General features: G+C 45.4%; 1 protein-coding gene across 1 annotated transcript in view; it reads right to left on the minus strand.

Annotated features, from left to right (window-relative positions):
• Positions 1-13,147, minus strand: part of antxr2a (ANTXR cell adhesion molecule 2a) — a 104,957-nt gene extending 91,810 nt beyond the window's left edge. Inside the window, exons 1-6 of the mRNA XM_079252150.1 lie at positions 12,788-13,147; positions 6,487-6,558; positions 3,430-3,501; positions 2,341-2,422; positions 2,162-2,266; positions 1,960-2,028 (exon numbers count right to left, since the gene is read on the minus strand). Of these exons, the coding sequence (XP_079108276.1) occupies positions 1,960-2,028; positions 2,162-2,266; positions 2,341-2,422; positions 3,430-3,501; positions 6,487-6,558; positions 12,788-12,960 (573 nt within the window). The 5' untranslated portion in view covers positions 12,961-13,147. The remainder of the gene's footprint in view (positions 1-1,959; positions 2,029-2,161; positions 2,267-2,340; positions 2,423-3,429; positions 3,502-6,486; positions 6,559-12,787) is intronic.
• Between the last annotated feature and the right edge of the window lie 962 nt (positions 13,148-14,109).

Genomic DNA, 14,109 nt, shown 5'->3' on the forward strand with positions numbered 1-14,109 from the left:
TGAATATTAGGGGTGGGAAAATCAAATCGAAAAATCGGAAATCTGTATTTTTACTTCACAATCTTCACGATTTTTAAAAAAAAACAAAAAACAAAAAACCAAATAAATAAAATGAATGCTCTATAACATTTTGTCATTTTTATTGTTTTTTATTGATCTTTTTACTTATCTTTTTGGGCATTATAGCCACAGAATGATGGTCTGGCTGCTGCATTGTTTTTACCTCATTGAAACTAAGAAAAATAACAAGCAAAAAAGAAGTTTTATAGATTTTTTTTTTTTGTTTTTAATCTACAAAAATCAACTATATCTGAAAATTGTGAGAATTGCAATTTAATTGCAATCTTTTCTCCACCAGGTTAAGAGTTTCATGGTTGTAACGCCACTTAGCTGTTTTAAAGTTAGCATCTTTGTAAGGTTAAGGTTTCAATGGCAGAGTTAACTCCAGATGTCACAGATGTTCATATTTATTCTGTTTTTGACATTGGAAAGGACTCAAAGCTGTTGGTGAAGGCGTTCAAGACGCCCCAGAATCCCTGGATTTCACACAGATTCCAACCAAACTGAACAATAATCCTGACGGATATTGGAATTTCGACTATCGATTGATAGTCTGATGTTGGCCTGAAAATGAAAAATGTCCTGCATGTCAAGGCAGATTTCTGGCAGTGGAATCTGGGTGAAATGTGGTCAACCAACAAGGAGCACAACAGCCAACACCACAGTTTCAAAGTACAAACCATCTTATGAGGCAATAATCTTGCTTTCCAGAGCACGTGTCCTCTGGAGGCTGAGTGCTCTGGCCGGCGTAAATAAACCGCCTTACATCTTAATAAGCGCCGCGTCTCAACGGTTGCCCTGTTTCTTTGCTATCTGTACAGTTTAAGCCACCAGTTTGATGTTTTTCTTTGAGTTTCACCGTTTGTCAGATAAGTTGCATCATAAGGACCGTTCAGTCCTGTTACAACATGACATTTGACCATTTTAGCTCTTCTTTTATTCACTCCCACAGTTCCACAGTAAAGCAGCTCTCTTGTTAACCAGACGGTACATGTGCGAGTACGACTTGTCTTCTGGCCACTACTTTCCACAAACTTTGAGTTTTATGAGACTACAGAGAGGAAGATTTGCCCAAAAAGACATTATTGCTTTAATATGCATGGATGATGTCATGAATATACATGCACTGTTGTCATGGAAATCGAAACAACAGAGGATGCAACATCTTTTAGCCATTTCAGTTAAAGTGCATCATTCAGCAGATTCACCTGTAACAGAGAGGATGGATGCAACCTGTTTTCTGTTAAGAGAATTAATGATATTTTACTGCCACCTTCACAAGTCTGACGTGCACGTTAATGGAAACGTCTCGAGCCGACTCTTTGCTCTTCATTTTGCTGTTAAGAAGCCAAAACTTCCTGTAATCTCTGGAAGCAGTGGAGGGAAAATGGGCAAGTGAAGGCTAGAAAACAGACATCTCCAGTGGATGGAAGTGATATTATAAACAAATGTGGAAAAACATCGTGAAACAGGACCAGAGAGATGCATCTGGACCTTCAGTTCACCCTACAGCGAAAGGAAGCTGAGAAAAGGCTGAGTTGACCAAAGTGACAAGAACTGGACTGAAACATGGTGGCCACAGGTCAGATGGAGGGATGACCCTCCCCAGATCCCGACCTGAACATTACTAGGATCATCTAGACCAGGGGTGCCCAGCTCCGGCCACAATCCTGCAGGTTTTCCCTGACTCGCATTAATCAGCCAATATGCAGAACGTCATAGGCTGTTGGATCCATTTAATGGAAACCATGTGTGTTAGAACTGGGATACATGGGAAACCTGCAGGACAGCGGCCTTCCAGGACTTTGGACGCCCCTGGAATAGATGGATAACAGAAGCAAACTGCTTCTCCAACACACCAACATGTCACACATCAGGTTAGGACTAGCGCTCTCTTACCTGCTGCTCATCGAAGTCCTTCACACCGACACAGTAAACACGAGCTCCATATTTCCTGGCTTCATCAGCCTGCAGCTCCGGGAAATGTACAACGTGCAGCAACATAAAACACAGAAAATAAGCTGAGAAACGGTCCACAACTTTAACAGGATGAAAAACAACGAGCTGCATCCAGTGAGTGAGCTAGCGGTACGAAGTTCACCTCTTTCACTGTGAAATCGTGGATAAACCCGGACAGTTTTCCGTCCGTCAACGCCAGGATGATGCTGGAGGACTTGCTGGACTGTTTATGTATCTGATACGAAGCCTTCGGGTGGAAATGAATGAAAAGTTCAGATATGAGCAGGATGAAAACGGGAGGACTCGGGAGGGTAGACTGACCTTTTTGATTCCCTCGTGCATGTACGTTTCACCAACTGGCGTCACTTTCTTCAAGCGCTTCAGACCTTCGTCGATTTCGTATCTAAGGATAAACAGTAAACAGTCAGCATTTGGTTAACTTAGGAAAGAAGACGATGTTAGCGCTACTTTCTGTCCTTTTCATGCCTAACAGTGTGATCCTTGTCTGTGACTGGCCACATGGTGTGTCCATCAAACTAAAGCCCCGCCCCCTGTCTGCAGCACAGCAGCTGCAGAAGATTCGACTTTTCCCGACGAGAGTCAGCTCGACTCGTTCTTAATTCTTCATCTCCTGCCTGGAAGCCTTTTTTCTACCCGCCAAACTGAATCTGAAGGCGCACATGGCGGCTTGGCGGCGTGTTCGTTTACAGGCCACGGTGTACGAGTTAAATAAAGGATGACGGTAAAAGGGTCATGTTTTGATTTTGCACAAAGCATGCTTTCTTGATAAATACTTTGACATAAAAAATTACATAAAAGATGGAGGTATAACCATTGTTTCCATGTTGGTTAAGCTGCAGACGGTTTATGTTGCAGCAAAGCAGCAAAAATTTAGTTTCATATCTTTACAGATTTCGCTTTATTCATTTTGTACAGAAATATTTTTATTACTCATCTGTTTAATCTTGAAATTTAACTTAACTAGCAGCGTGTCTTGTTGACAGGTACCCGATGTCCAGCTACAGGAAGGCAGAGTGAAGCACAACAGCCTCTTTTAGCCGGTTAACAGCATAGCTTCTCTTCATTAGCTGGTTAGCACCAGGTTAGCTCGGTTAGCTCTTAGCTACAGTCAGGTCACAGTTTGACACATGTCAATTGTTGACCCCCACGCTCACAGCCCCTCTAAACTCCACCTCTTTGCCTATTTTTGTTCATCCATCGCCATCTTGGCGTGGCGCTGCCAGGATGGTGACGATGGGAACGCCCAATGAGCTTCCATTCAGCTCCACAGACACGTCACGTAAGCTCCGCCCATTGTATTCACAGTCGGTGTTTACTACTTTAATATAAAGTAAAAACTGAGCACAGCGAGCTTCAGGACAGCTTCTGAAAGGTCTGGAGGAGGCTTACTTGTCTCCGGTCAGAGGCAGCAGGACTTCTGCTTTGGATGAGAAAACGATGAAGGAGACTCTCATTTTAGGGCTGAAAAGAGAAAACTGAGAAATTAAAACTCCATTCACACAAAATACATGCTCACAAGATAAAAAGTTCCTGACATTAATATCAGATAGGATAAAATCCCTTGCTTCCATCTGTCATCCTCTTTTATGAGACAACCACCCCCACAGGAAGACCTGCGAACCGCTCAGAACATCCAGAGAGGAGTCACTCTGATGCTTTTATTTCAGACATTTTTATGAGCTCTGCTCAGCAAATAAAATTAAAGATGCAGAAATAATGAAGTAAGCAGACGGAGCTCTTTTAATGTCAACTAATATTAGTGTGTGACTTAAAGCAGCTTCTGTGCAACAGAGGAAGTGATTAAGCAGGGAAGAAACATGCTGCGATGATGACTCACACAAACATCTTTCGGCAAAATTACAGTATACTCTGTACCTGTCACTTCTTAAGAGAAGATTCCAACGCTTGGAACATTTGGGTCCAGCTCTGACGGCGGCGTCTGCTCTTAGCTTAGCTCGTTTCTGTCCAACCGGAGATGTTTACATTCAGCGGCTCTCGTTGGGATTCACACAGATTTCTTATCTTTACAAACACAGGTGGTTTCTGTGTAAATATCCAGCTTAAATTTGTGAAACCTAAACAAACACAGACGACCACACTGAGCAACTTCCCGAGTGAAACTATGGTGACGTCTTCTTCTTGTGTTAAAGAATACGTCGCCTCGTCTCATAACCCGCGTTTTGTTCCACACGGAGCCTCAAACGTCCACCTGGGAAACATTTTGACCTGCAAAGCTGAAACGGAGACTTTCTGCTCAGGTCATTTCATTTTTACTCATATTTTTCCTCCATGTTGACATGAAGCATCACACATCATGATGAGAACCTCCCAAAGCTGCTCTGCTGGATGTAGATCTGGTGACTGTGGAGGCCGTTGGAGGACAGTGAACTCATCGTCATGGTGGAGATGATGTGAGCTTTGTGACATGGTGCATCATCCTGCTGGAAGTTTCCATCAGAAGATGCTACACTGTGCTCAGAAAGGGATGGACATGGTCAGCAGCAGGACTCAGGTAGGATGTGGAGGTTAAACCAGGTCATACTGGTACTAATGGGACCAAACTGGGACCAGAAAACCTCCCCCCACCATTCCAGCAGCAGCAGCCTGAAGCGTTGATCCTGACGGCAGGATGGATCCATGTTGTCATGATGTTTCCAGCAGATTCTGATCCTACCATGTGAATGTGGAGCTGAACTGGAGACTCATCAGACCAGCAACGTTTCTCCATCTTCTATTGTCCAGTTCTGGTGAGTCTGTGTGAATTGTAGCCTCAGTTTCCTGTTCTTACTGACAGGAGGGAACCCGCTGTGGTCTTCTGCTGCTGGAGACCATCTGCTTCCAGGCTGGACGGGTTGTGTGTTCAGAGATGATGTTCTGGTTGGAACCAGTGCTGACTGGACTTCCTGTTGTCTTTCCATCATCTCCAACCAGTCTGACCAGTCTCCTCTGACCTCTGACATCAACATCTGGATGTTTTCTCTTCTCTGGAACCACTGGAGATGGTTGTGAGTAAAAATTCCAGGGGATCATCATTAAATCTTTTCTTCCTCTTCCTGATGATCAGTTTGAACTTCATCAGGTCGTCTTCGTCACGTCTGCGTGACTGAGTTACATATTCATGTTAACCTAATAAACCACGTAACGAAGCGATCTGCTGCTAAAGATTCCTGTTGCTTAACGTAACGATGATTAATCTGCTCTTCACGCCGCCTCAGTCTAAAAATCTCTATATGATGTGAGAATGTGGGAAGACTGAAGCCACGACAGGATCTCATTAACTTCCATGTTACAGAGAGCGAGCTGATAACGAAGCGTACCAGTGTCTCCTTCGGTGATGCGAAGCCGTCGGAGCATAAGGAGAGGTGCCGATACTTCTCACCCACGTGACACACGGCCCAGTCGCCGTCCTCCCCCACAGATATAGCACCATCTTTAAAGCCAGATTTGGCCGTGTAAGTCCACATCCTGTCTGCAACTTTCCGAGTCACATGTGAAGTAAAACCCACAGATGAAAGAAGTGGGCGGCTTCTTCGTGTCAAACTTTACTTACTGGAGCTTCTCTGTTCAGTGTCCGCTTGTTTTATTCACATTTCTGAGGGAGACTTGGGATGAAGAGGCATGGATGCCAAGGACAAATGGAGGGTGGTGGTGGGATTTTTTCTTCCTTTTGAGAAGGGGGTGATGAAGGAGTCCAGTTTGCTCCACATGGCAGAACAGAAGTGCTCTTGGTGAGCGAGCATTGTTTAGCAGATTGTCCTCGTCGCCTTCCAGTGTTCTTTTGCTTTACTGTACACTGTCTGCCTGTCAGCCGTTCTGTGGTGGAAGCAGGGGATAAGTGTGGAGCCGGACCCCCCCGGTGCAAATGGCCATTCTCACAGCCCAGAAGACTGCTCCTCTCTGCCACCCACTCCCACCTGGTGCCTTTGCTATTTTCTTCAACCAACCACTTCATTCTGGCTGGGTCGCTACCGTCTGTACTGTGCTGGCAGGCGCCGCTTGACTCAAATATTATGCAAGCTGAACGTTTCCAGCCCATTTCCACCGTTTTGTCTTTTTTATTATTATTAATTATGAACAAAAGCACGCCGCGGACTGTGCAAAAGGATGGTTGGAAAAACAGGTGGGACGAGGTGCAAAGCTGTCCAATCATGACGTCAGGCGTGGAAGTTGAAGCGTTTATTCAGTAAAACAGCTGAGCTGATGTCAAACAGATGCAACACAAAGCAATTCAGGCTTTCTCCAACTCAGAGGCATTTCTTTCAACTTCCTGCTGCCAGAGGCTTCCATGGGGGGGTTCTTGTGTTGTATGGAGGTGTTGGATGTATTTAGTCATGAACAAGTCGTAGCAAACATTTAGTCCCGTTTCTCTCTGAATTAATCCTGAACACAAATCCTTTTTATTTCCCACCAAAATGTAGAAGTTTACACCCAGAAACAGATACTTGCCTGACAAATCTGTCGGTTAGGTTCTTCACAAAGGAGTAGATTTCTTCCCAGTCGTTGGCGACACTTCCGGACCTGGAAGGAGAGAACAACAGTCAGCTCGCCGGCGCCAGCAGACTGCGTGTTGCTTCCCAAACGCTGGACAGTATCTGTGCTTTGTGCAACAACCTTGTGCAGCTGGACGTCAACACGCCAACGACACGCGGAACGGCACCAGAAGACACCTGGCAGATCCAAAGTTCTGATGTGGAGGTAAGAAAGTGCAGATCAGCTCATCTCTACAAGGTTCAGCTGGGTTTACTGTGAGCCAGACTCCACATGACGATACGACAAAGATCCTTGGACAAATGTACCACAGTGGGATGGGCTACAAACACGCTCCACGCCACCTCTAACGGTGCATCTTGATGGGTGGATCAACAGCAGCCTGGTGTTGGTGATCTGGACCAGGGAGGCCCAAGTCCGGTCCTCAAGGTCTACGATCCTGAATCTTCTAGATGGATTCCTTCTCCAACGCTTGAATCAGATAGCTAACCTGCTTCATCAGCGTGTCTTCCTGCTCTGCAGCAGCTTGGTAACCACACCTTCATCTGATTCAGGTGTTCTGGAGAAGAGATGCATGTAAACGCTGCAGGATGGCAGACACTGAAGACCGGACCGGATGTGGGTACCCCTAAACTACACATTTAATACAGGATGCTAGAGCTGAAGTCATCTACATTTAAACACGTTAGAGCTTCTTCAGAAATGATTTTTACATCTAATGAAAAGATGGAACTGTCAGCAACACTGCTGAGCTGCAGCGTTTGGCCACTGAACCAGCAGATCCGGCAGATCCGGCAGATCCACCAGATCCGGCAGATCCACCAGATCCACCAGATCCGGCAGATCCACCAGATCCGGCAGATCCGGCAGATCCGGCAGATCCGGCAGATCCACCAGATCCGGCAGATCCGGCAGATCCGGCAGATCCACCAGATCCGGCAGATCCACCAGATCCGGCAGATCCACCAGAACCAGCTGATCCAGCAGATCCGGCAGATCCGGCAGATCCGGCAGATCCACCAGAACCAGCTGATCCGGCAGATCCACCAGATCCACCAGAACCAGCTGATCCGGCAGATCCGGCAGATCCACCAGATCCGGCAGATCCAGCAGATCCACCAGATCCGGCAGATCCAGCAGATCCACCAGATCCGGCAGATCCAGCAGATCCGGCAGATCCGGCAGATCCGGCAGATCCGGCAGATCCGGCAGATCCACCAGATCCGGCAGATCCGGCAGATCCAGCAGATCCGGCAGAACCGGCAGATCCGGCAGATCCGGCAGAACCAGCTGATCCGGCAGATCCACCAGAACCAGCTGATCCGGCAGATCCACCAGAACCAGCTGATCCGGCAGATCCGGCAGAACCGGCAGATCCGGCAGATCCAGCAGTTCCGGCAGAACCGGCAGAACCGGCAGATCCAGCAGAACCGGCAGATCCGGCAGATCCAGCAGTTCCGGCAGAACCGGCAGAACCGGCAGATCCAGCAGAACCGGCAGATCCGGCAGATCCAGCAGTTCCAGCAGAACCGGCAGAACCGGCAGATCCAGCAGAACCGGCAGATCCGGCAGAACCAGCTGATCCAGCAGTTCCAGCAGATCCAGCAGATCCAGCAGAACCGGCAGATCCAGCAGATCCGGCAGAACCAGCAGTTCCAGCAGAACCGGCAGAACCGGCAGATCCAGCAGATCCGGCAGAACCGGCAGAACCGGCAGATCCAGCAGAACCGGCAGAACCGGCAGATCCAGCAGAACCGGCAGATCCGGCAGAACCGGCAGATCCGGCAGAACCGGCAGATCCAGCAGATCCGGCAGAACCAGCAGTTCCAGCAGAACCGGCAGAACCGGCAGATCCGGCAGATCCGGCAGATCCGGCAGATCCGGCAGATCCGGCAGATCCACCAGAACCAGCTGATCCAGCTGATCCGGCAGATCCGGCAGATCCGGCAGAACCGGCAGAACCGGCAGAACCGGCAGATCCAGCAGATCCGGCAGATCCGGCTCGGCTCTGAATGAATCCATCTCTTATTAAACAAGGAGGATCTGATGGACAGAAGAAGTGCTGCAACAACTGAAAGATGTGAGTTATTTATCAGTGATATGCTTCATATTTTCTGGAATAAAAGTGTGGTCTCTGCCTCTAATGAGGCTTTAATTAAGCCGAATCAGTTTCCTTCTGTAACCGACCACGGTGCTGTCAGGTGGGTGTCAACCTGCAGCCCCCTCTCACCCCCCCCAACAAGCCAATCCAACCACGGGGAAGGCGGTGTGTGAAATGTGGCCAGTAACTACAAATGTATGGGTGAACATAAAGGTTGCGTGTTTAACGCCACCTCCGCCAGAAGACAAGGTCACACGGAGAGAAGGAAGAGTGCACTGTGGAGGTTAAGGGACGGGGGGGTTCCTGCAGCCTATCGTCAGAGAGATCATGATCGTTCATTTATTTTTTAATTTGATTTTTGGAGGCAATTATGCAGAAATATCAAATTTGTGACTGGGGGGGGGGGGGGGGGGTCCGAGTGGCAAATAGTAAACAACAGCGATAGCAGGACGCTAGCAGCTAGCTTTGCAGCTACTGTTACGGAGCGTGAGATTTACTGATGAGGTTTGAAGGCAGCATTTGGAAACATTTTGGTTTTTATGGACATGAGAACAGACGAGATCCGGACAACACTTCCTGTGTATGGAAGCTGTTTAATGCCAAAATAAAATCTAGAAAGAGTTCCAGTCCAGTTGGAGGAGCTTATTGCTGCTAACTGTTGCTAACACATTTTTCCAGCAGATTCCAGGAAAACATTTAAAGAAAATATGTAAAATATTATTCAGTTAAATCTCTCAGCCAGGGGTGTCACACATGAGAAACCAGAATGTCCAACATGACAGGAAAATTTCCTAAGTTTTCCGTGTGATGTTGCAGTTTTACATGTTTACCTAGAAAAGCACTCAGACCTCCACCAAGCCTATTGTGATGAACGCCCAACATTACTTCAAAGTGATCCAGAATCCAGGATCTCTTCCGGATCTGGATCACTTCCTGGAGATTTCATCAAAATCCATCCAGAACTTTTAGAGTAATGTTGCTAACAGACAAACAAACTCCAGTGAAAACATAACCTCCTTGATGGAGGGAATTATTAAAACACAGAATAACTTTTTTAATCTTTTAAATCTGTGTTAATGATTAGATTTCACTTCAGTTTGTGTGTTCAGGATTTCACACATTTATTTAAAATAAGTTCCAGATATTGAGAAGTCGTTCTGATCAAGACATGAACTGCAGGACTTTTCTGTTCCAGATAACTGGGATTAAATATTCGCTGCTTGTTTAGATTCACTGTGATCTGTAACATGGAAAACAAATTAAATGTGCAAAGAAATTCATAAAGGTAAACTAAAAACACCTAAATAAATTAATCTAACATAATAAACAAAATCATACCATTTTTTTAAATGTTAAGTTTAAAAATTTGCATGAAATCTGAACCAAAATCAGGTCATCTGTAAGTCTGTGGCGGGAAACCGCTCCAGCAGGTCAGATTTATCAACATAATCAGAAAATACAGCAGAGGTATTTTATCTGCACAGACAGAGGAAACACACACATGCCGATGCAGAGATCTGCTCAAACTGACACAGACACACGGTCTTCATCATCCTGGAACTTTATCCCTCATGTAGACGCAGGCTGGTTGAAGAGGAAGGCTCAGATGAGCAGTTTTACCTCAACTGGCCTCCAAGCGGCCGTTTCCATGCCAGCAGGAAGACGGGAAAGAAAACAGCTGTTGTGGAGGACGGGAAGTTCCCGTTAAACACCAGAGGTCCTGCTTTTCATGCAGAGTTTTGCTGAACTGGCTGAATTTGGCTCTGAAGTCTGTTGGTTTGATGTCGGCAGCAGCACAGGAAGTGGACCAGATCCAAAATCTGTTCCAAATGTCGGCATGACTCACGCACACATGACACTCACACGGCTTGCAGTGGTTTCTGAGGGTTCGTTTCCATCGCTGCGTTAATTAAGACAAATTTCAAGTTTCGAGTGGCTTACAGAGAGGTTGTGGTAAGGCTTCGGTACTCCTCTCACAAAAGCACCTGCAAGCTGTCGGGGGGGTCATAACATGGATCTGAGTCTCGAGTCCGACCCATAGACTGTATAAAAAAAGATGGGCGGAGCCTCCGTGACGTCACCCGTAGCTTTCTGAAGAGCTGAGTTGAAGCTCGGTGGGCGGTTCCTACGATCGCCATCTTGGCAGGGGCATGCAGGTCGTCTCGCCAAGAGATGTCAAGAAAATACAAATATGGGCAACGAGGTGGAGCTGAGAGGGGGGCTGTGAGCGTCATGGTGGATGATTGACATCGAGCGAACTCCGAGCTTTCTGTAGCTAAGAGCTAACCGAGCTAACCTGGAGATAACAGGAGCTAACCAGCTAACGGAGGTAAGCGGGCTAAAGCTAAGTCACGTTGTTAACCGGCTAAAAACCGCGGCTGTTTTACATTCTTCTGACTTGAAGCTGGAGATCCGGTACCTGTCAATCAAAAGGTCACGACCCCACGAGATTAGTCTTAAACGGGGGAGAAAAAAATTCACTCCACCCACAGTTGTCATGTAAACCTGACCTAGGGTCAGGGGTTAACACCAAACATCCAAAGAAAATGATATAAAACGAGGCAGTTGTGCAGCCATTGAACCCATCATGGCTTCTTCCCATATATTCTTTTTTTCTACACAACACCAAAACAGATTGAAGTAGGCTAGTAGTAGGCTACCAAGGAGCAGCTGGTGGTTAGGAGCCTTGCTCAGGGTCCTAGGACTTGAACCTAGTTTCCCTGGATCCAAGTTAACCTCTCTAACCACAAGGCCAACACCTCAGATGAGTCCCAAATCCACTGGAGACCTTTCTGCTGGTACCTTTACAAACATACTTCAGTGTGGGAGCTTATAAGCCTGGAAATTGGTCTCCACACAAACGTTTTACCCGCTGCTGCTACGTATTGTGTTTTCCTTTTGTGTTCCACTCACACCGAAACTGCGTTGCTGACGTCTTTTTCTCGAATAACATTATGAGACTGAAGTCGAGAACTTTTGGTGGCTGTGGTTGTAACCACTGCAGAGGATGGGCGTAACCACCCCAACCGTAGCTACATCTACCCCGACCAATTTTCATGTCATCCAAAAATTGAACTGTACTAACCTAAAACATACTAAAACCTGTCCAAACTGTGCAACTACATCACTGGTTGATCCTCCTTGTAGTATACTGTTTAATTTCTTTGTCATTGTTCCTTTCTAATGATCATCTTCATGACTGCACTTTGTAAAAACTAACCCATGTAATAACTTTTTGAAAATTTAAAAAAAAAAAAAAGTACATATATATATATATATATATATATATATATATATATATATATATATATATATATATATATATATATATATAAAAACATCCACCCCAACCATAGCTGCATCTACTCCGACCATGGCTACATCCACCCAGATCATGGTTGCAACCACTCCGACCATGGCTACATCCACCCAGATCGTGGTTGCAACCACTCCGACCATGGCTACATCCACCCAGATCATGGTTGCAACCACTCCGACCATGGCTACATCCACCCAGATCGTGGTTGCAACCACTCCGACCATGGCTACATCCACCCAGATCATGGTTGCAACCACTCCGACCATGGCTACATCCATTCTTAACAGCTTTCGTGACCCCAGCCCCTTTCAGATCTCGGTGCTGCTGCATTGCCAAGACAGAAGTGAAGCTGTTTTCTACACTAAATAAATCAGATAAATGCATCTACATGCACAAAGACATCGCGGTATTGTGAGGAAAACTATGCTGTCAATCTGATTGCCCATAAGTAGATGTGTTTATTTATAAAGCATAGTCAGATTATGTTGTCTACATGATCACTTGAATTATAGTTGCGATGTGGGAAACTTCCTGCATCTACATCTGGAAGAGGGGGTGTTAAACTAGCGCTTCTTAATCCCACTTTTACTTCATTAAACTACAAAAAAAATATGAAATCATCGTTTTAGAAAGGTTATAAGTTCATTTACAGTCAACAGAATTTAGTTTGTCACACGTGCACAACTGGCACGCGCCCCCGCCCTGCCAGCTCCATCAGACTTTGGTAACAGTAACTTTCCTCTGGCTTCAAACGCAACAGTTGTTCAGAAAAACATTTCTGTGTTTCTGCTTCAGCTGGACCCACAGTCTGCCAGCTCATTGCTTCTCCTTGTACTTACTTGTCTAGAACGAAGTAGAGGTCGTATGCTCCATGACAGGACGCTTCTTCTGCGCAGCAGCACGAAGCAAACAGCGCGAGCAGGAGGAGCGCGAGCGCGGCTGAAGTCCAGCGACCCTTCCCCTGAAGGAGTCTCCCCTCCGCGGAGAAGGAGCGTGACAACTCTTCCAGCATGTTTTACACACAGAAAAGATAAAACAAACTGTATGAGGAAAGTTACAATCCTTCACGGAACGCCGCACGCCACGCGCACATCTGCGGGATGATCAAAGCTCCTCCAAACCAAGAAGTTCAGTGATTGAGCTGACAAATAAAGGAAACTACCGCATCGACGTCAGCAGCTGTTGTTTCTACATCTTCCTGTCTCACTGTTCCCTCGCTCACATCCTAAATAAACCCCGCATGCCCCCCCCAGACCCGTCCGGACAAGTTAAGAAGCACAAACGACCCGCGGCGGAGAAATTTCACCGAGTTTAAGTTTACAAAGCGAGAAAAGTTAGGCTGCCTTCACGGGCCTGGTCAAAACTCGGAATTTTTATTGTCAAATGCACAGAGGTTTTGTGTTGAAACAAGAGTCACAACTTCTTTCTTGTGTTTTTCTGTATCTTAAGCTTAACCTTGCTGCTGCATTTTACTGAGTTGTGAGAAAAATAAACTACTGAGTGCTTTTTTGTATAATCTAAACTTAAGTATGTTTTATTCCTGAATGTGTGTGTGTATATATATATATATATATATATATATATATATATATATATATATATATATATATATATATATATATATATATATACACACACACACACACACACACACACACGTACACACACACACACAAAAACATTTTTTTGTTTTAGTTTTACATCTAAATTGTTGAATTTCTGTTTGTTCAATCTTTAATATTATTATGATATTATTATTATTGACTGAATTATATTTTTATTGATATGAAAATTTTCCAAACAGCATTGTTTTTACACTGACAATATTTTAACTGTAGATAAATATGACATGTCTTTTCAAAGCTAAGATAATTTTTTTAACCTCAACTTTGTATTCATGTGTACCACTTTTTATTTTTTATTTTATTTTATTTCATTTTATCGGTTGTTCACCTCATTTTATTCTGAGAAATAACATTTCCTAAAGCACTGGAAGGCTTCATGACCGTGGTGTCCAGTGCGCATGCCCCAGCTGTTAACTTGCGCAGCGTTGGAGATCCCAGTGCGCACACACCCATCAACATCTGTATCGACTTGTAAATCAGGCAGCATATTAATCACACAATAAAAAAAGGAAAATCACATTTTTACACGTGTTTTT

Source organism: Telmatherina bonti (genome assembly GCF_933228915.1).
Source record: "Telmatherina bonti genome assembly, chromosome: 13".
Taxonomy (NCBI): domain Eukaryota; kingdom Metazoa; phylum Chordata; class Actinopteri; order Atheriniformes; family Telmatherinidae; genus Telmatherina; species Telmatherina bonti.